This window comes from Cydia strobilella, chromosome 13 (genome assembly GCF_947568885.1).
Source record: "Cydia strobilella chromosome 13, ilCydStro3.1, whole genome shotgun sequence".
Taxonomy (NCBI): domain Eukaryota; kingdom Metazoa; phylum Arthropoda; class Insecta; order Lepidoptera; family Tortricidae; genus Cydia; species Cydia strobilella.
In genome coordinates this window covers 14,964,075-14,987,184 of record NC_086053.1, presented here as the reverse complement: position 1 = coordinate 14,987,184, position 23,110 = coordinate 14,964,075, and the positions used below count along the sequence as shown (strand labels likewise).

Genomic DNA, 23,110 nt, shown 5'->3' with positions numbered 1-23,110 from the left:
AAAGAATAGTTCTGCATACCAAGATACTTGTCTTACAATAGACCCTTTACAGAATGGATTTCTAGTCACGCTAGATGCAAACTATGTCTATCGAGAATAAAAATAGTTTGCGTTCAATAGCTATTTATGCAACAAGTGCGGAAATCATCTTTACGCACGTGTATCATACAATGTTTCACTATGTATTGTGCGAGTAAATAAAAAAACATATCATGGCAAATAAGTTTAATTATTAAAAAATTTGAAAAAAAGTGCTCTTTTCCGCACTAGTGCGAGAAAGTAGCGCCATATGTACTGTAAAAAAAAATTGAAAACAAAAAGCACTAGTGCGGAAAAGTAGTACTTTCCGCATGATATGGCTCCGTAGGAAACGCACTTTTCGAGCACATGCATTGTAAAAATAATTATAAATGTGTTCCTTTAAATGCCAGAAAAATGCTTGTTAAAATGGAGGTTTAAATATGACGAAATCAGTCTATTGTATTGGTGATTAAAGAAAGAATATGACGAACGCAAATATTTTTACCGTCAATAGTATGAAAGAGCTAACCAATGAACTTGGCAGGCGTATTTTGTGAGGAAAAAATATGATTATGATGTTAACCTTTGGGATCATCCATTAATTACGTAACACGTTTAGGGGGAGGAGGTGGTTCAGAAAATGTGACACGGGAGAGGGGGTCACAAATTTTGTGACGTCACTTTAACTTCACTTGTAGCCAAAAATTGTTTTGATTTTTTAGTATTCGCGGTACAAATAAATAGGCTAGTTTTTGAAAAGATAATATATCGTTTTTATTTGTAAAATTTTATTCCTAATCGGTTTCGTGTCATAATATTGCTATTTTTAAAAATATTTATCTTAAAATACTTCATTCGATTTGCTGATTTCGTTGAAAACAAAATTGCCAAATATGTGACGTCACACCAGGGGGGAGGGGGCTGCCAAATGTGACCAGGTGTGACAAGAAGGCGGGGAGGGGTCAAAAAATCACGAAATTCGTGTGATGTTATTTATGGATGACCCCATTTCGACGCCGTGTCAAACACAAAAGCTGTCACTCGGACTGCCCCTAAAACGCTAAGGTAATTTACCGACTTATGTTTAGCTCTTTATATCTTAATCAATGAGGTCCTTACTCTTAACAATAATTCTCCCTTCCACTATATGTAGGACATAAATTAGAAGCTTCAGATCCATTAATATTTGGACTTTTGGATTTCAGATGGATTTTTCTAATTTATACCCTTGACATTTGTGTAGTTTTGTAACTTGAAATTAGACCAAAAAATGTACCTAGTGACGTCATGTGTCATAGGGCAAAGGAAACAAAAAACTACGCACCTGCTATAGCATTCGTGTCCGCGAATGTGTTAACCGAAAGATTTTTACATAAAAGGATACCTGCCCTAGTATGGATGCAAAAAATGAACTTAAAACCATCAAATCAATGGGTCAAAATTCATAAGAGATTAATGGTTAATAATTTTTTTTGTTAAAAATTTCACTTGGTACAAGCTTTTATTGCTGACTGTACTTTTCTTACCACAGGCAACTAATTCATCGAGAGAATTTTGAAAACCCCAAACACAATTAGGTATTGTTGTTTTATCACAGAGTTCCTATGGCCACCTCCCGTCTCCATCATCAGATCAGCTCGATGGTACCATGATATTGCATTGTCACCCGACTTACATATGTATGCAAATTTTCAGCTTCATCGGAAAACCGGGAAGCAAGTCAAATTTAACTTGCAAGATTTGACCCGTACAAACATAGCTACATTGCAAGTTAAATAAAAGCTTTTAAAAACTAATAAATACACTAAGTTCAGATAATGTTTTGACAAATTAGAACGCCGGAGCGCGGAGAAATATCTCGAAAAAAAAAATGCGAAATGTTTGTCCAACTTCATACTGGGGAGAATTATTACCAAACCTTTCATCATTGAGTCCAGTCCAGTCCAGTTTAGGCATCCGAGCACAGCTGCTTGGGCGTGTACACGGACGCGTTGGGGTCGAGCGGGGAGCCGTCCGTGAGGCGCAGCTTGCTGACGCCGGCGCCCGCGGCCTGCACAAACTCGGTGGGCATCACGGCGAGCATTTGAGCTTTCAGTTCTTCGATTTCTTTTTCTTGGCGCGATATTAAGCCTGGAAGACAATTTTGTGATTAGCCGGGGTTGGGGTAGCCGCAAAATTGCACAGCCACTTAAATAAATTCAAATGTGTCCATACAATTTTGCAGATAGCTGTACTTCGGGGCTAAAATGCATTTTACATAGTTTTCACAGCCTTCTTTAGATTCTATTGCCGGATTTGCATGAACTTTAGGTGACAGCATAGAAGCAAAGTCTCGTTGCGCCACCACTGCTTTAATAGACAGTAGATCTAGATCTCATCCGAACGAGATAGTGATAAAAATGTCATGCTGGTGCTCTTGGACTTTTCAAGAGCATTTTATACAATACTACGCTTTTGTCCCATTTTGTCCAAACTGAGTTACGCTGATGCCGTCTTTGGGGGGTGTATGCTGGCGCGTACCTCAGTATTGCTTTTTGGAGTAATTCGCGATAAACTATCGCCTTATTTATTTGAAAAACTTAAGTTCTCGAAGGGTCATATATGTGGTGCTCTCAGATTTATCGGTACGCAACTCGTTTTTCGTAGCAGCTTCCGATATGCTGCAACGAAGTGTTGGAACAATTTACCGCCACCAATCAGAAATTTCAAATCCAATGTCAATGTTAAGTTTTCGACCTAAGGTCTATATATGGCATAAGGTATGATGGCAGTCTCCAACGCGGACAAATAATAAATATCTTTAGATTTAAAGAAATGTAAATGTAGCTAACATAGATTTTGTCGTAACTGTACAGCAATGTTGCGGTCTGCTATTTTTAGTTCATGATATTTTCTGAATTCTTTAGCTAATCAAATCTCAGAAAGCTCGATTTAATATAGGGGAAGTGTGCCAGAATGCTGCCTTGGTTTTCAGGCAGAATTCAATCTATATTCCCCATTGTAATATTTTAGACATTAATAATCAGCATGACATGATTGGCGCGACAGTATCTCGCGGCGAGATAAGACTACCCGTCTCTTTCTAACTATATTAATTAAAGAGGGACGGGCGAGCGCATACTCGTTTATTCATGTAAGTTCTGTAGCTAATGGAGTCCCGAAATTTTCAATCTTATTTCAACGATACACGCACTGATAGAACGCCAACGGAGTTGGTGTCATTTTCAGATATAATCACTACATACCCTCCTGTATATGCATGTGGCGCTTAGCATCGCAGAGCGGAGGCGTGAGCGGACGCGACAGAAGCATCACCCGGGGCCTGCAGTAGGTCAAGCTTGACCCTGGCCGCGCGCTATTTCAAGAAAGCTGACAAAGTCACTACCATTGTCAGATATGCCCAAGTTAGTATAATCGCTACATACCCTCCTGTATATGCATGTGTCGCTTAGCGTCGCCCAGCGCCTGCAACAGATCCAGCTTGACCCTCGTCTCGGCGCTGAGCGCGCGCTGCAAGTGCGTCGAGCGCTCGGACAGCGCGGCACAGGCGGCGGCGAGGCGCGCGCCGCCTTCAGGAGCGGAGGCGGGGGCGGGGGCGGGCGCGGACGCGGACGCGGACGCGGACGCGGGCGGCGCCGGCGAGCGGGACTCGAGGGCCCGGGCCTGGAAAACAAATTCCAATTCCAAATTATTTATTTGTTAAACATAGGTATGTACAACAGGTCTTAAATGTATAATATAGTATCAGTATGGTCGCCACACCACACAAATAGCTAGTCTTAATAAAATATACATAACACAACTAATTAAAAGTAAATGAAATTTCCCGAGTCAGACAAAAAAAATCTTGAATAGAATAGTATGCTTTACTTACTAGGAAATCATACAACATTTTTTTAAATTTCTTTAAATCATCAAAATAATAGGCTAGATGACAAATTTTCATTAATAGTACTAATCGATCAGGTGTGTTTTTAGGATCAAATGTCTAAATAAAATTGTATTAAAGCAATACAAAAGTCAGAAATGATAGTCAAAGTCCGACAGTCGTGCCTCACTCGCGAAACGCTCCTAACAAAACGATAAGTGAACGTACCGTCAGTCACTGAGAGCCCGTTTTGAATGTACGGTGTATAGACAAATAAAGAAAATTGCGTTTTTGTCGGTGGAATATTGCGTTTATATGTATAGTTGCTACACAATCTTTTTTTCGATAAAATGTAAGGAATCGAATGGTTACATCTTAATATTGTCTTCGGTTACCGCGATAGTTACTCATGAAATAAAACTATGAAAACGGATTATATCGCGTATATTGAATTTATAATACATCCCGACGTTTCGAACTCTTTACAGCGTTCGTGGTCAACGGGTGGTTACATCTTCTCAAATGATTTTTTCGCCAAAGACCCTAATCTGTTAAACAAAAGCTTATGTTCCTTTTGTGCGTGCGCGTTCCCATTGTTGGTGAGCGCATGCCACTCGCTGATACACAATGGTCACGCGCTCACCAACAATGGACACGCGTATTAAATATATTAATAACGGGTCACTCACGTATTTTAAGTCGAAAACGCTTTATTAATATGTTTAATATGTCTGTGTCTCACGGAAGTTTTGTTATTAAAATGGACACGCGCACGCACAAAAAGAACAAAGGCTTTGTTTAACAGATTAGAGTATTTGGCGAACAAATCATTTGATAAGATGCAGACTATACTGTTACTGTTAGACAGAGAGAGCACCTGGTCTGTGGCGTGTTGTCTCGCTCTCGCAAGCTCGCGGCGGAGCGCCGAGGCTTCAGCCTCTCCACAACGAACAGCCGCGCGGCACCACTCGTTGTCGCAGCCCGACTGATTGTTGTTGTTGCTTGTACTGTTGCTGCAATATAAACACGTATGTTGGCGAACTAATAATAAACATACAAGGTTTCATTGCTCCCCGCAGGGAGTATAACGACGAGTGAAACTCATAAAGTCATTCTGCGGCATATAATCACATACTTGTTTTGGTTTGAGTTAAAAAAAGTGGTCGCTGTCTTGATCATTTTGATTTTTGGCCCAATCGTGCTAAATATCACTAGGGATGAACCAAAAAGTTTCATCTGATTTGTCTAAACGATTCTCGAGTGAGACGTGAGCGCATCAGTGACATTTTTAGGTGGGTTCACACGGACCAGGTGGCATGCGTAAACGCATTTCCCCAACGTTAAAAAAAAAGGTGGGTTCACACTAAACGATCTATCTTGCCCGGAAATCCTGCTCTCCACGTTTCTCTATTAATCTTCTGGCGCTTTATTTCATGCATGGTGTAAAATAATTTATTTTAAATAGTCAAATACCCTATTCTGTACATGTGGTATGTGAGGTATAGTTACTAGAGATGCAACGGATAGTTGTTTGGCCGGATACCGGATGTTCGGCCTGACCATCGGCCGAATATTTGGTATCCGGCCGCCGAATATTCGGCTGGCGGAACTATACCTACATTTTTCCTACGGTTTTTCATGTGCGCATTGTGCAGGTTTTGACCTGTTCGCGCGGACTCATTTCTAGGTTCGAAATGAGTGCGCGTGCGAGCGGAATGTTTAATTTTTTTTTATAAGAAAAGAGTACGATTATTACCGTGAGTGTTTCTTAAATCCAATTTGTCCGAATTCAAGCAGTTATTATCCGGTATCCGGCCGGATAGTAAGTCACTATTAGGTATCCGGCCGAATATTAAAATAAGGGCCGGATACCGGATAGTAACCGAATATCCGGTGCATCTGTGATAGTTACTGTTGTGGTTGTCGCTTGGCCCGCTGCAGCTGGTGCTCGGCGGCGGTGCGCGCGCGCCGCTCCTCGCCGAGCCGTCGCTCGAGAGTTGCTCGCTCGTGCGTGCGCCACGTCGCTATTCTGAAACGAATGTCATTATCATCATTTCGGCCTAGAGATGGGCGAAATGTGTCAGTAAAAAGAAAAGAGTGATATATATCTTTCTCTCACTGGGATATATATCACTCTTTTATATCTTTATATCCGTATGCATCACTGCTCCCGCTCGCAACTGTATCGGCACTTGCTCACTTTACGTCATGTTATGACTGTTATGAGTGAGAGAGAGGACACTAGAATAGTTATTATACCGTGGCGAGATTGTTTCTTTCATTTTGTATATTGGATGTCTTGGATGATTGTATCATGATGGATATAGATCGATTCATTCACGAAGGCGCTTGCTTTGGTTCGTATTGTCATGCTCATGCTATTACTTTAGGTTTGACAAATCTGCGCGTCGTGAATTGCGCTATCTATAACCTTGACCTTGCATTTAAAAATATATTGACGTTATTGAATTTTAATATTTTTGCGTAATAAAATACCTTATTGCGGTTTGTTTACATTTTATTAAATACCTAAAGGAATACACTCAAGTCCCGTCGAAACGAACGAGGTCAAAGCAAAGCGAACGATTTGCAAAATTTTGGAAATCGCAAATACGTTTTGTGTAAATCCTTAAACTTACCAAAATATGACCTAAATTAGTTTGCATATGCATAGTTCAATTCTAACTTTGTAGGAACAAAACGCAGCTAGTGTATAATAACAACGAAAATAATCATGCTAGGTCCAAACAACTAAGCTTTAAAACTTTAAGCAATAGAACTGAATTTGACTCATCACATCATTGCAATTTACTTCGGTTGACCGACGGCGCGGCGTCGACGCGCGGCCGAGACAAAGAGACAATAGACATCGCTTATCTTATCTATCTATTCACTTTAGTAAATCCTTGCCGCGGGTGCGACGGTGCGAGTGTACGGATATATTGGGATATACTGATATATTCGGATTCGTAAAGACAAGAAGAGTGATTCATGAAAAGAGAAAGATATATATCCTTTATATCTATATCCCCTGAGCTACCCATCTCTATTTCGGCCGAAAGACGTCCACTGCTGGACAAAGACTCAAGGATCTCCACAAGGAACGGTCATTCGCTGCTCTCAACCAACGCACCCCGGTTTCATTACGCAAAAAACGAAAAAAAAACACGTTCGTTGTATGAGAGCCCCACTTAAATATTTATTTTATTCTGTTTTTAGTATTTGTTGTTATAGCGGCAATAGAAATATATCATCTGTGAAAATTTCAACTGCCTAGCTATCACGGTTCATGAGATACAGCCTGGTGACAGACAGACGGACAGTGGAGTCTTAGTAATAGGGTCCCGTTTTTACCTTTTGGACTAGATAGAATTTACAATACGTATGGTCAAAGATAGATATAACTCCATAATCTAAGGAAAAAACGTGCCTCGAAAATCAAGAAAATTTGATTCTCGTTCAGAGGGCGCTACTAGTTTTGGCCTACAGTCGTATAGATGGCGTTGACGGTTTCGTTTGTTATTTAACAATTTAAAGTATATCAGTGAAAGAACATGTGTCAAAATCATAAAAATAATTAATGCAAATAAAAAAAATCATTTATCCATATTTAAATACATTTTATCGTATTTTTATAAATCTTCATTTTTAGTTTTAAAGTGTGTTGACAGATGGCAGTGAATTTACTGGGGTTACAAAATTTACTATGACAGTACCGCTCTAGTATAAGTTACTCTATGGTATGGTACAAGATGATTTCAGTATTAGTATTCAGTCGAAGACACGACATGCAAAAAATACGATTTGATAATTTTAACATAAAATAAAAGTACAATATAGAAAGAATTATGTCAGGAATAAAAACAGTGGGTACATTTTTCAGTAAAAAAAAAATCATCCACTAATAAAAATTTGAATTTTGGGTACGGAACCACCCACTTGACGCCCATACACGCTTGTAGTGACAACTGCGGCGCCGCCCGCAAATTTATACTGTAAGAGTAAGGCCTGAGTGGACGCTCGAGTTGAGCGTGCAGCGGGGCGGGGCGTGCGGCGTGCATGTTAAACAAATGCAAACGTATAGGAGCGGCCTCAGTGCACGCTGCTCAAATCACTTGTGAGCCCGACGCCACGCTGCACGCCCCGACGAACGCTCCGCTTCGAGCGTCCACTCAGGCCTTACACTAAGATGGCCGTTAAATGGAAAAACTCACTTATGTTGCAACGCTTGATGCTGTTGCTTAAGCTGTGTATGTTCGGTGCGACGTTGCCGCTCCGCGGCGGCGGCGGCGGCCAGCGCGCGCCGCGCTTCCGCCTCGTTGTTGCGCGACGTTGCCAGCTCGGCTTTCAGTCGCTTTATCTCTTCGGCGTATTCGCGAGCTTCGCGCTGTGGAAATGGACGGACTTATGACGTTATTCATAGGCCAGGATTACACTTGTAAGTTTTACTTACGTAAGTAGGGACAAAGCTATTTGCTAGAATGAGATAACGATATTCATATCTCATTCTGTAGTATAGCTGTGTCCCTACTTACGTAAGTAAAACTTACAAGTGTAATCCTGGCCATAAATGTGTTACTGGCCTGAATTAGCTATGAATCGTTTGTCTTTATCTGTCATTTTGACTTTTACATTTTTAAAAAAGGGATAAAACATAATTTAACTAAAGTAAAATTTTATGAATTGAATTAGAATTTGCCGATGTACTTTAGAAAATAGAGCAGGGAAACGATAACAGTAAATAACTTTGTCACACAATATTTATATGATGTAATCAATAAGAAAAAAATATTACAAAGGTCGAGAAAATTGCCAGCAAATTTGTATGAATACCCATTGCCGGCTCGTTTCATTAACATGAAATTATGCAGCCTAATTATTATGAGTAGAAGAGAATAGCTGAACAGACGAAAGTAATTCGAAGACGCTTCGCTTATGCTTCGCGCTTGCTCGGCCAATAAGACTCACCAAAGATAGATATAACTCCGTAATAGATGGATACAGTCTAAGGAAAAAACGTGCCTCGAAAATCACGAAAATTTGATTCTCGATCAGATGGCGCCACTAGTTTTGGCCTACTCTCGTATAGAGGGCGTTGACGGTTTCATTTGTTATTTATACTTTTATCGCATATCAGTGAAAGAACATGGGTCAAAATCATAAAAATAATTAATGCAAATAAAAAAATCATTTATCCATATTTAAATACATTTTATCGTATTTTTATAAATCTTCATGTTTAGTTTTAAAGTGTGTCGACAGATGGCAGTGAATTTACTGGGGTTACAAAATTTACTATGACAGTACCGCTCTAGTATAAGTTACTCTATGGACTCACCAATTCGCGTTCTCGCTCTCTCTCCCTCTCGCGTTCCTTGTCCCGCTCTCTCGTCTCTCTCTCCCGCTCCTTTTCTAGTGCCTTCTCTTTCTCCTTGTTGCTATTGCACTCCTTGTTACTTCTCGTTTCTTTTGTACTTTCTACTTCTTTTTCTTTAACTATTTGTTCTTTTACTGTAACAAAGTTATCAGAATTAGTTTGTGGAAACACCGGACAAGTGCGAGTCGGACTCGCGCACGAAGGGTTCCGTACCATTACGCAAAAAAAACGGCAAAAATATCACGTTTGTTGTATGGGGATGGGCCACTTAAATATTTATTTTATTCTGTTTTTAGTATTTGTTGTTATACCGGCAACAGAAATAGATCATCTGTGAAAACTTCAACTGTCTAGCTATCACGGTTCATGGGATACAGCCTGGTGACAGACAGACAGACGGACAGAGGAGTCTTAGTAATAGGGTCCCGTTTTTACCCTTTGGGTACGGAACTCTAATAAAGGGAGTCTCTTAAAACCATTTTAGCGTAGCAGCAAGGGATCTGGTAGCTGACCTCAGTGCCCCGTTTAAAAATTTGCACTCTGTAGGTATATACAAGGTTTAAATATTGAGTGATAATCAACTTACTCTGTTCTGTACTCTTATGACTATCGCTGCTATCCTTATCCTTATTTCTACTCCTTTTCTTTTCTTCTTTTAATGTACTGGCCTCTTTCTTTTCACACTTCGACGGTTTTGTACCACCTGAAAAGAATTATATTGTGTACTAGTTGTAACAAAGTTCTTAAAATTCAAGGCTCAAAGTTACTAAAGTTATCGATACCCAGCACACAACATGTCCGGTTTTTCAACCGGCACTATAACCCGGTCATCGTAAGTGTAGTGTGGTGACAGATTGACAAACTCATTGTACAAAACGTTAAAGTTTAGTTTACACAGTATTAGTAAACATCGTGAAAGTTTAAATCAATGTAACGCCCGGAACCCGGTATATAACCCGGAAATCACCCTTTGACATGTGTCGTTCACGAGTGAGTGATTTAAATGAACTCACTCACTCTTCAACTCACTGATGATTTAACTCGCTCAGTAACTCATCTATCTCAGTGTTCCTTGCTCGCTCTTTCCCACTCATGATTCGAATGAGCCGGCCAAACGTGACGAGCCAGTGAGACGATGCGAATAGGTTTTTGAGCGGTTCGGAAGAATTCGGAGGGTGTCGGGTAAACATGGCGGGATAGTATCGCGTGATTCGCCATCTTTGTCGCACTTATGGCTGTGTGTAACTGATTGATTGACATCTCTCTCTACTCACTCGTGAACAATATAGTCTACAGATCCACTGAGCGAAATGAGTGATATATATCACCGCGAGCGAAAGATATGAATGAATCTTTTCAACTCAGTGAAGCGTTTTTGGAGAAAATAGCAAATAAGAAATACCTTTACTGTGGTCGTCGTCGATACCAGCTTGCCCGTTGCTGAGCGCGTGCGCGCGCCCGTTGGCCGTGGGCTTCTCTAGCTTATCTAACTGTACAAACAAAATACACAACATTAGTACACTTCAGATTGTATAATAATAGGTTTATTTTCATATTAGTAATGCATCGTCAGCTGGCTGGCTGGTCAGAGCAATGTCTTTTGTCTGCGCGACTATTTGATTTATTAAGAGACCCCGGCAAGCTCGGCCGTATTGCACCTTCCCATACGAACGTAGTTCCGCTCTCATTTTAAAACTACGTGTTGAATTGTAATGAAACTTTGCACATACAATGACATGAGGTATATCAAGGTCTGAAATTTGTTTATATAGCTCCAGTTTTAAACAAACGAAATAGAGCAAAAACAAGTTTTGTATGAAAAACTGAAATTTGCTGTATTTTTTTAACTGTGGTATCTGAAGCCTAGGTACATAAATTAATTACAGACATAGATATACCTTATCCTATTGTAAGTACAAAGTTTCAGAGTAATCTGGTTAGTCGTTTTAAAATGAGAGCGGAACTACGTTTGTACGGGGAACCGAGCTCGCCGGAGACCCTTAAGTAATTATTTCGGGGTAGGATCGCGAAAAAAGTTGTCCCATAGAAAAGAGATCGAAATAGATACCCGTAATGTTGTTATTCATTAACCCTTACCTTACTCCTTTTTCTATAACTACCATTGTACCTAGCTTTAAGTGTTTAGTGAGTAAGTTCTTTTTTGTAACTGAGGTGGCGCTGTTTGTAGAAGGTCTTTACAATAAATGTCTTTTCTTTCTTTCTTCTTTCTTTAATGTACGAACCCCCCATTTTTTTTTTACGATTTGACGTTGGTCTCATAATGAAAGTTTAGTTTCACAAGCCTTCCTACCTTGGCATGCAGCGCGGGGTCGGCGGTGCCGTTCGGCTGTCGCTTCTTGAGCGAGCCGTTGAGGTGCCGCGCGTCCGTCGCCGTCGACGGGGTGGGCGCCCCCGCCCCCGCCCCCGCACCCGCACCCGCCCCCGCCCCCGGCGCCGCACACTCCGCCGGCGCACCGTCTTTCGACGGCTGGTTCTAAGGAATGAAAATGAAAATGAATGAAAAATGAAAATGAAAGTTGCAGTCTAGTCATGTTTGTTCATAAGTATATGAGAAATAAAATGGAATAAAAATAGAAAAAGGGCTATTTTAACTTAATAAACCCATAGACTAGTTCGAATAAGTGTTGTACGTATGCAAATTCATTCACAGTGCGGGCGGTGAAGTTGTGGAACGAGTTGCCCTTGTCGCTCAAACAGTCCCGGTCTGTAGCATCACTCAAAGTTAATCCGAAAAAGCTTTGGCTTTCCCACGAAGTGTGATTTGGTTGAGTACTAATCTTTTTATTACTATGTTTTTTTTGCACTTGATAAATATATTTAATATTTATTTAGTACTATATATTTACGTATGCTAGTATTTATTTTATTGTATAATGCTATTGATGTATTTTAGTTATTCGTAGACGTTAATATTGTAGTTTTCCTTTTTAAATATTATTGTACATTCTGTAAGTTTGTCTATCTATCTAATTTGAATTTTCCACTCATTAACTCTAAGGTCAGTTGGAACAGATCCCTTATAGGGATAAGTTCGCCTTTGTACCTAAATTTATATGAATTTAATGTTAACATTTTTTTTTTTACAAAAAAGTGATTTAGAATAGAATAGAACATTTTTATTCAACATCACATGAAATGGCAGAGTTAACAGATAGCGTAGTACATTTTTTACAGATAAACCTTAAATTTAGACTTACAAAACTAAGAAATTGAGTTGCACATCAAAGAGAAATATTCATGCGTGTTAAATAGGAGCTTGCCTCAGCATAATGTTGCAGTGTATTTACTACAACGCTGGTTTTCAAGCAGACCCTTGATACACTATCCCTTACTCGCTGTTAGTCGAAAACTAAATGGCTTAGAATTATGTTAACATGTATGTATGAGTGTAAACTATGTTTTAGAAATTGGACAGAACAATTGCTGGTATAGTGTGTAAGCAGAATTTAATAGTTACATATGTATTAAAGGAAGTATATAAGCTTATGATAGATAGATATGAGTGCAAAAATACTTAATATAGATAAGAATAAATAAAGACATAAGGTGCATAGATATAATCATTTTAAATATGACGGCGTGGGTCTAGTACCAAGAGGTAGCGAGTTTTGTATTGCTACTACTACTACTACTAGTCTAACCTGCTCCAAAGCACTTTCAGGGAGCGCGTCCCTCATGAGCTGGAAGTAGAACTCATTCTCCTGCCGAACCTGCCGCTGCCTCCGCAGCCGCAGCCTTCGCTGTATGTGCGCCTAGAAAAGATATGTTACAATCCAATGTCAGTAACGATTCAATCTACCAACTAACAAACATAAACTGAAATAGATGTCATAGATTAAAGAAAAAGTGACGAAGCTCTCCAGTGGTGAAGGCCGGATTCGAACCGTCTTTAGCAATCCGGGCTAACGCCTTGAACCCCTAGGCCAATGCATGTACAACCAGCCTTAAAGTTTATAGTCTATGATGGTTCATTATTTTTAGTATGTGGGTATTTTTGCATTTTGTAGTTTTCCTCAGTCACCCGTTGACCACGAACGCTGTAAAGAGTTCAAAACGTCGGGATGTATTATAAATTCAATATACGCGATATAATCCGTTTTCATAGTTTTATTTCATGAGTAACTATCGCGGTAACCGAAGACAATATTAATAAATGTCTTAAACAAGTTTTACACAATAGTCCCGACTTTTATTATTATTTATTATATTGTAGAATACATTCTAAAAGCGACAATTGTGTAAAAGACTGAACTGTTTGGGGCATTTCAGAAAACAATCTGATCAGAATATGTTCAAGCATATTCAAGCCATTTAAACCAAATTTTTGTCGTGTACAGAACAGAAGGCATCAACTTTTTAAAAACTTCATTATTGCTGCTGTTTGACCGCTCCACTCTGTTTGTCAGCATGTTGTCAAGATCAGACCGGCTCACGGGCATAATCCAATAAGGATCACTTCCAAATTTGGCAAAATAACACAGCCAACCTTGACGCCCGCTCCGAGCGTGACGGCGGGGTAGCCCACGCAGTGCGCCGCGAGCGGCCGCGTCAGCTCCATGCTGACTGTCCGCTCCCGGAGCGACTCTACGTACACTAGTCATAGCCAACCTTGACGCCCGCTCCGAGCGTGACGGCGGGGTAGCCCACGCAGTGCGCCGCGAGCGGCCGCGTCAGCTCCATGCTGACTGTCCGCTCCCGGAGCGACTCTACGTACACTAGTCATAGCCAACCTTGACGCCCGCTCCGAGCGTGACGGCGGGGTAGCCCACGCAGTGCGCCGCGAGCGGCCGCGTCAGCTCCATGCTGACTGTCCGCTCCCGGAGCGACTCTACGTACACTAGTCATAGCCAACCTTGACGCCCGCTCCGAGCGTGACGGCGGGGTAGCCCACGCAGTGCGCCGCGAGCGGCCGCGTCAGCTCCATGCTGACTGTCCGCTCCCGGAGCGACTCTACGTACACTGGTCATAGCCAACCTTGACGCCCGCTCCGAGCGTGACGGCGGGGTAGCCCACGCAGTGCGCCGCGAGCGGCCGCGTCAGCTCCATGCTGACTGTCCGCTCCCGGAGCGACTCTACGTACACTAGTCATAGCCAACCTTGACGCCCGCTCCGAGCGTGACGGCGGGGTAGCCCACGCAGTGCGCCGCGAGCGGCCGCGTCAGCTCCATGCTGACTGTCCGCTCCCGGAGCGACTCTACGTACACTGGTCATAGCCAACCTTGACGCCCGCTCCGAGCGTGACGGCGGGGTAGCCCACGCAGTGCGCCGCGAGCGGCCGCGTCAGCTCCATGCTGACTGTCCGCTCCCGGAGCGACTCTACGTACACTAGTCATAGCCAACCTTGACGCCCGCTCCGAGCGTGACGGCGGGGTAGCCCACGCAGTGCGCCGCGAGCGGCCGCGTCAGCTCCATGCTGACTGTCCGCTCCCGGAGCGACTCTACGTACACTGGTCATAGCCAACCTTGACGCCCGCTCCGAGCGTGACGGCGGGGTAGCCCACGCAGTGCGCCGCGAGCGGCCGCGTCAGCTCCATGCTGACTGTCCGCTCCCGGAGCGACTCTACGTACACTAGTCATAGCCAACCTTGACGCTCGCCCCGAGCGTGACGGCGGGGTAGCCCACGCAGTGCGCCGCGAGCGGCTGCGTCAGCTCCATGCTGACTGTCCGCTCCCGGAGCGACTCTACGTACACTGGTCATAGCCAACCTTGACGCCCGCTCCGAGCGTGACGGCGGGGTAGCCCACGCAGTGCGCCGCGAGCGGCCGCGTCAGCTCCATGCTGACTGTCCGCTCCCGGAGCGACTCTACGTACACTAGTCATAGCCAACCTTGACGCTCGCCCCGAGCGTGACGGCGGGGTAGCCCACGCAGTGCGCCGCGAGCGGCCGCGTCAGCTCCATGCTGACTGTCCGCTCCCGGAGCGACTCTACGTACACTAGTCATAGCCAACCTTGACGCTCGCCCCGAGCGTGACGGCGGGGTAGCCCACGCAGTGCGCCGCGAGCGGCCGCGTCAGCTCCATGCTGACTGTCCGCTCCCGGAGCGACTCTACGTACACTAGTCATAGTCAACCTTGACGCCCGCTCCGAGCGTGACGGCGGGGTAGCCCACGCAGTGCGCCGCGAGCGGCCGCGTCAGTTCCATGCTGACTGTCCGCTCCCGGAGCGACTCTACGTACACTAGTCATAGCCAACCTTGACGCTCGCCCCGAGCGTGACGGCGGGGTAGCCCACGCAGTGCGCCGCGAGCGGCCGCGTCAGCTCCATGCTGACTGTCCGCTCCGACCGGAGCGCCCCTTCTACGTACACTAGGAAGCAGCACACCACTACTGTGGGCAGGCATATGCCTTTTTCTGCAACTGTAACAATAATAAGAGTTTAAGTTTGATTAAGGCCGTTCCATCGGTTTGCCGCTGTCACTGTCACATTTCGTAAGAAAGAACGGGAAAAATCATGCGCGCCAAGTGTCAATTTTGATCAAATTTTGTCGATTTTTATTTATTTTAAAAACGTTACCTTACAATATAGAAATTCGAAAGCTTTGAAATTACTATGAAAATGAAAATGAAAAATGAAAAATGATTTATTGGGGACACAACAGGTTTTAACTAGGATCGAAACAAGAACCTTCTTTTAAGTAAAAAGATACTTGTGCCAGAAGGCTCCGCTCTTCCATTAAGTACAAGGTTTACCAAAATTATCTTAAATTAAATTAAATTATCTTAAATCTTAAGCTTATACTTATTATAAGGTAAGATAGGTACATTAGGTACTTTAGATTAGAAACTAAGTTTAATTTAATACATATTATATTATATTACCATGAATTTCTATTTCTATTTAACATGCTTGTGCTTGTGCATGCGTGCGTGTGTGTGTGTGTGTGTGTGTGTGTGTGTGTGTGTCTACATGTGGTATCTATTTTAAACTTTTAAATTACATTATTGCAAAATGGATTCAATTTCTACGTATGTCAACTTTTTTAGATATTCAATAACGATTTTTTTACAGTCATATAGTTGCTGTGGGTAAATGTCAAGTTGCTCGTTAATGGTGTTATATAGTTTAGCAGATTGATAGTAGAACTGTCTTTTGGCAAATTTTGAGTTTGTTAGAGGCACTGGTGCAGCTTTGCGCTTTCTCCTGCGAGTTACACTACTAGTGTTGTACTTTATTGTTGTGTGTAGTTTTGTGACACATCCTAGAACATAGAGCTTTCTTACAGATAATAAACTAGATTCTTCACTATTTAAGGTAAGATTGTTTTTTCTTCTTTTTTTGTTTATAGTATCACATAAATAACCGAGTAAAGTTGGATTAAAAGTCAGAGTTAGAGGTTACTTTGGGAATTAATTGTATCGAGCGAAGTGTCATAATTCGTGTATCGGTAGCTATGATATTAAAGTTAATAACTACATATATTTTTTTCACGTCTATGAATATCAACGCCTCTTAGAAAAACATGATCATATAAGGAGATTTTTCGCCTTCTGGCTCAGGGAACCGCCTTAATAATTGTTGATTTTTGATCCATTGCTGCACCATTATCGTCTCATAATACAAGGTGGGGCCCTTCTCATAACGACCCGAACTTTAACCATAGGTTACACTAATTGGAATGAAAAAGTTAAAGCTTCGTCACACTGTAGCGTGGCGGTAGCGGGTCGTTAGCGCCCGCAGCAGTATGATGAAGCCTTTATACTTCTTATAAACAAAAAACGCTTGGATGTAGGTAGGTCCTAGATATTTCTAATTTTCTAAGGCCTGATTGCCTCCTACGCTGAAGTCGGTCGCTGACGTCGGTCGAGCGTACCGTCGGAAGAAAAATCTGCCGCTGACGTCAGCGTCGCTGTGCCCCCCGCACAGCGACGCCGACGTCCGCGGCAGATTTATCTGCCATAGAACATTGTGTTAGTACGTACGACGTCAGTGACCGACGTCAGCGACCGATGTCAGCGTAGGAGGAAATCAAACCTAAAAGTTAGTTGTCAATTTTTATAAAAATAGCTCGTTCTAGGGTAGAATGTATAAAAAGTTACTAAACGAAATTGAAATCTTGTTCCAGAAAGACCTAAATACCGATAATACGTAGTTGAAAAATACGTAGGTATTAGCTAATTTTTATTTATTTAATATTTCAGCCTATATACGTCCCACGGCTGGGCACAGGCCTCCTTCTCATGCACGAGAGAGATTGGGCTATAGTCCCCACACTAGCCCAATGCGGGTTGGGGACTTCACATACACCTTCTAATTTCTTCGCGGATGTATGCAGGTTTCCTCACGATGTTTTCCTTCACCGAAAAGCTAGTGGTATATATCAAAAGATATTCCGTACATAAGTTCCGAAAAACTCATTCGTACAAACGAGGATTTGAATCCGCGACCTCCGGATTGAAAGTCGGACGTTTCGTACCATAACGCAAAAAACGGCAGAAAAATCACGTTTGTTGTATGGGAGCCCCACTTAACTATTTATTTTATTCTGTTTTTAGTATTTGTTGGTATAGCTGCATCATCTGTGAAAATTTCAACTCAAACTAAAACTGAAAATTTCAAACAACAACAACGGACAGACAGACAGACAGACAGCGGAGTCTTAGTAATAGGGTCCCGTTTTTACCCTTTGGGTACGGAACCCTAAATAATTAAAATAGTTCTAGATCCCAAATGATAAGACTAGACAAAGAGTGATCAATATCAGATACAGTAAAAGCCTAAGTCATGTCCATTCCAAACAATAGCATTATTGTTTCCAATTCCCACGTGTTTACTCAAAAAACAAACACAATGCCAAGGATTTTCACATTTAACACGAAATCTAGAAATAGATACGTAAAAGCTGTAAATTTTATATGTAACTGCTCGTAAACAGTTTTGACTTATGATGTAATGGCACTGTTTTGCTTTAGTTGTCTGGACAAATAAGCTTGGCATATAAATTAGAGAATAATAAACTGAGATTTATGTTTGACTAGCGACCCGCCCCGGCTTCGCACGGTACACAAAACCTTAACAAATTATACACGTAAACCCTCAAAAATCACCCTATTGATAGGTGGTAATCGCATAAAAATCCGTTCAATAGTTTTCGGGTTTATCGCGAACATAGGACAGATAGAGGACTCACTCGGTCGGGGACTTTGTTTTTGTTTGTGTAGTGATGGCAAAAACTTAACCAAGTCACATTGTACAAATAAATTAAGTGGAAAATTTCACTGTCTTGGGTGGGACTTGAACCCACGACCACTGGATCACTAGTACAGTGCTCTACCATCTGAGCCTTCAAGACCGTACCCAACGCAACGAATTCTCATGGTAGATGTCGATAGAGCCTCCCTATGGCTAATATATGGTGGAAATATTCGCTGCATTGGGTACGGTCTTGGTGGCTCAGATGGTAGAGCACTGTACTAGTGATACAGTGGTCGTGGGTTCAAGTCCCACCCAAGACAGTGAATTTTTCCACTTTTAATTTATTTCTAAGCTTAATAGCATCGCTCGCAGACGCTTCTGCTTTGTTACAAAATTATTTCACATTTTACAAGTTGCATGCCTAAAACACTATACTTCCAGAGCTCCTGAGGATGACCAATTTTCAATTTCCTTCTACTCTGCACCATGGGCCCCTATAGCTATTAACTAAAAATTTAGAAAATATTACGAGTAGGTATATAATGCGTAAAAGTAAAATAAGTACTTTAGTGTAGCTGTGAATCAAATTCCATTCACCAATATAAAAATTGGAAGTAGTTTAGCAAAAAGAATCCATCCTCAAACATTTGGCATAAAAATTAAAAAAAATTACATATTTTTGTGGTTTGTATTCTTTTCCCTAAAATATGGCCTTCAAATAATATATAAAATATTTTTTTCATATAATAATTTTATTTTATTTTTTAAATTATTTGTTTTTTTTTTTGCTTTTATCTTTATTTATAATTAACATGTAACACTAACATAGCCTTTTAAGTTTGTACTACAACTAACATTTTTTTATGGACACAATGTCTGAAATAAACAATTTTTAATTTTAATTTTTTAATTTTAATTTAATATAGACTTTGAAATGATGTTATCTTTGGCAAATACAGCATTATACACTATCCACAATTAAAATATAAAAATAGCACTTACATGAATACCAGACATATTGCACCCACACATATGTGCTTGCCGCGAAGAATATATACTGCAGCGGTATGAAGAAGAAACATATCATGTCAGACGTGAGCGCAATGCAGATGAAGAATACTGAGAATGCCTGAAACAATGTATGTACATTTTGTTGTATATGTATGCAACTACCCATGCATGTGTGTGTGTGTGGCTGCGCCCACGACCCATCTCTTACGTCAATAAAGTAGTGTGCTATAAACCAACGCTCGTGTCACTCGTCTCCTCGGCCGTATATATATATATATCACATTTTAATCAGGGTTCGTAATTATCCAGATAATTATAGTCTTTGATAATTATTGCGATAATTATCCGATAAATATCAATAATCCGTTAAATATCGGATAATTATCCCAAATATGGATGGTGCTATATTTATTTTCTTTGAATTCTTTAGTAAACTTTAAAATCTCGTCTTAAGAATCCTCGTTAATTTTAGGTTATTATCAAATCGATAATTATCAGGCATAAAAATCACGATAATTATAGCGATAATTATCAAGATAACTATCATTGATAATTATCCTTTCGGACCCTGACTTTAATTGTTAACGTATTCTTCTCTTATTTATTTATTTTATCAAACAAGTTAAACAGTATGACAGTAAAATACCAAACCACTGCTAACTTACACGGAAAATACAAAAAGAATGAAACAATATACAATTGTACAACCCCTAACGGTTTTCCGAAAAATCCCTTGAGGTATATCCCTGTATTTGAGACGTGCCTCTCACGAGGTATCACGGCCCGCGTGCGTTTGCCTCGAACGAGGCGCGTCTGTACAGACCGACCTACTTCGTTTCCACCAGAGGCGTGCGAGAATGCGTAGCAAGGGATGTGTTTGATATGAACGAATAGAATCACTTCATTTGTTTTCCTCGCTCAGCGCGTAGTGATTCTATTGGTTCTTAACAATCCCTCGCAACACATCCTCGCACATATGTGGTGGAAACACAGCCTTATATGATCGCACCACATTAATTCATTACCAATCATCAAACCATTACAAACTAACATTGAAATAATTCGATAGTCTAGCTCTAGCTAGTCTATTTTAAATTGTTACCCATAAGTTTTAGAAGGTGGATAATAATATCTATGCTTTTCAGTTTAAAATGCCAGGCTGAATTCTTTTGGATATCAATTATCCCAGAATCGCAACATTGCATGATGTTTATATTTTATTATACACAGATGCAATTGCAGAGAGAGCTTAAAATAAGCTAAATTAACTGTTTTTTATACCACAGAAACTAAAGTCCAAGTTCAATTGCCCAGTCTACTACCAAAATCTGCTCAATCAAATAGTCATTTTTATAGTTTTTTTTATGGGAGAGGATCGTGCCGTGAAAAGAGCGTATTTGGGACAAACAAATGGGAGACGCCCGATTGGACGCCCTAGGTACCGCTGGAATGACGTAGTTGCTCAAGAACTACTCAACCTCGGACATGGCGACTGGAGAGACATTATCACAAGCCCGAGAGGCATGGCGTGATCTGGTGTCGGAGGCCAGGACTCACTTTGGGTAGTTGCATCTCCGTAGAAGTAGTATACAAAATCAGCTAGTAAATTGAGCAATGAAACTGTCATATTAGTATCTGTTATTTAGTTCAGACTTTTGATTTTAAGAGACCTAGATCAGATAGATTTCATCAAGGAACCCACAAGGAACCTAAGTATAACTTATAGTTTATATCTTGAAATAAACTTGCACTTACAAGTCCCTGGTACTTGAATGAGTCATAAACAGATCGGAGCATCATCCAGAACGGCCAGAGGAATTCGAATCTGAACTCCAGCATGTAATCTGCCAGCACAACTGTGGCCCACAGCATCACGAACTTCAGATACAGGAGCGAGCTGAAAACATAGGTGATTTTAGTTTATCTATGTCAATGAATATCCGCAGAGCACGGGTGGAACCTGGAAGCACCTGGAGTATTTATAAACAACAGTTCTTCATTGACTATGTTATTAAAGTCCCAAAGAGTTGGTTTGAGTATTAAATTAATACACCACTGTTCTGTTTCTTCATGTTATTAACCTATCATCAGCTTGGTAGGGGTTAAAAGCTTTAGGAACATGCACTGGTACAGGCAAGTGTTTCTGTTGTGTTTATTGATTTTGCAATGTAAAATTATGATATGTTACTACATAGAGAAAGAAAAAAAAATAACCGGCAAGTGCGAGTCGGACTCGTGCAAATTTCTGTCACGGTTTATGAGATACAGCCCGGTGAAAGACGGACAGACAGACAGATGGACGAACGGCGGAGTCTTAGTAATAGGGTCCCGTTTTTACCCTTTGGGTATGGAACCCTAAAAACGGAAATAAGAGTTGAGACACCATATTCAGACACAGCCAAAGCCTTGTGTAGAGGAGCTTTTAATAGATATAAGTAAATGGAGAATTTCGGGAGAGGCCTATAATTTAAAATGCTGAAATGAGGTTGATATCACCAAACACTCAGAAAGCACACCTGATAGCAAACAAATGTAAGGGCCTTCTAATGGTAACATAGTCTGTAGGGCATGCCACAGGTGCTAGATACCTGTTACGATTAATAACAGTTTAAGGAATAAATTAAATTGGCTCACCGTAACCATAGTGCATTCTACCTTACTACAAGAAACAACACTACATAACTACAGATGTAGTAAGAGCTGCAACAACATAAAACAAATGTGGGAAACACGCCGCACATTTGTGCAACCACTTTTGCCGGGTAGAAACCGACAAAAAAACACAAATAAAACTCATTTCTTTCGCTTTTTTGTTGAGTTGACGTTACCACGACCCAAAGACAGATGGTTCTCTCTACCCACACTAAATTTATATTTCATGCGTTCCTCACTTATTTCATCACTGAATATGAAGCTGCTTTAAAATTATTTCTACGAAAGACAGTCCTAAAGCCCTGAAAAACAGCTAGAATCCACATCCACTCACTTTCCGTACATTCCTTCGGTGATTTTTGTGCGCTTTAAAGGGCGCCGCAATTTGCCACTTTCGGCATTCCGCCTCTTCATATTTTTTCCTCCACTGTGTAAATCACTAATACAGGCTCCCGAGACACAACACTTATTTATACAGAATCATTTGAAACAACAATGTTCCTCAAAATAATGCCTTTTGTTGTCAATCTTTTGGCCTATCGAGAATTTACGAGGGAGATGGATGAAATATCGGATCGGCAAGCTCTTTCCTGCGTTCGCTCATAATTAATGTTGCCATGCTTTGTTATTGTTAAACATCTTAATAAACCGAAATAAATAAAAAAGCATCTGTAAATAATTTGTTTATTATTAAAAAAATAAGAATTATAAGTTTATCTACTTTATTTTTTCATTATTTCTTATAAGTTGTGAATTCAATTAGAAATTAAAATTATACTTGAAGTTTTTTCTCCTAGCAATACACTTTATAAATCTACCATAGACATAGTATAGTACTTATAGACATGAAACCGAGCGACCAGGGGTAAGAGAAAGACATATTCATGTATTGACAGGTTAATGTATGGCAGCATAATCCTTTTTCCCTTTCACTCTTATAAATTTCGGTATTTCGCCATCGCCTCCTACCTATGCTGCCATAACCCGACCATGAAAAAAAACCCGGTCGGTGATAAGGACAAATTA

The 23,110-nt window shown here is 41.0% G+C and overlaps 1 protein-coding gene and 1 non-coding gene across 2 annotated transcripts; one reads left to right on the top strand and one right to left on the bottom strand.

Moving 5' to 3' along the window:
* Positions 1–687: 687 nt before the first annotated feature.
* LOC134746854 (macoilin) lies at positions 688–22,667 on the bottom strand. Its single transcript, XM_063681420.1, has 14 exons — positions 22,419–22,667; positions 21,188–21,329; positions 19,424–19,550; positions 15,482–15,645; positions 12,929–13,039; positions 11,578–11,760; positions 10,669–10,756; positions 9,853–9,969; positions 9,228–9,400; positions 8,104–8,276; positions 5,802–5,918; positions 4,767–4,902; positions 3,447–3,684; positions 688–2,151 (listed from the first exon to the last, which is right to left on the bottom strand). Exons 1-14 carry the CDS (start codon positions 22,496–22,498, stop codon positions 1,970–1,972), a joined length of 2,031 nt encoding a protein of 676 aa, XP_063537490.1. The 5' UTR covers positions 22,499–22,667; the 3' UTR covers positions 688–1,969.
* Positions 18,669–18,741, top strand: Trnat-agu (transfer RNA threonine (anticodon AGU)). The gene has a single exon. It is a non-coding gene; the product is annotated as a tRNA-Thr (tRNA).
* Positions 22,668–23,110: the final 443 nt, after the last annotated feature.

Bases quoted from the DNA above. Each gene is read 5' to 3' on its own strand.
- LOC134746854 (XM_063681420.1), bottom strand. From the start codon at position 22,498: ATGAAGAGGCGGAATGCCGAAAGTGGCAAATTGCGGCGCCCTTTAAAG. The intron at 9,970-10,668 runs GTATTTCTTATT...AATTCTTTTCAG, and splicing joins CGACGACGACCACAGTAAAG to GTGGTACAAAACCGTCGAAG. The intron at 2,152-3,446 runs GTATGTAGCGAT...ATTGTCTTCCAG, and splicing joins ACACATGCATATACAGGAGG to GCTTAATATCGCGCCAAGAA.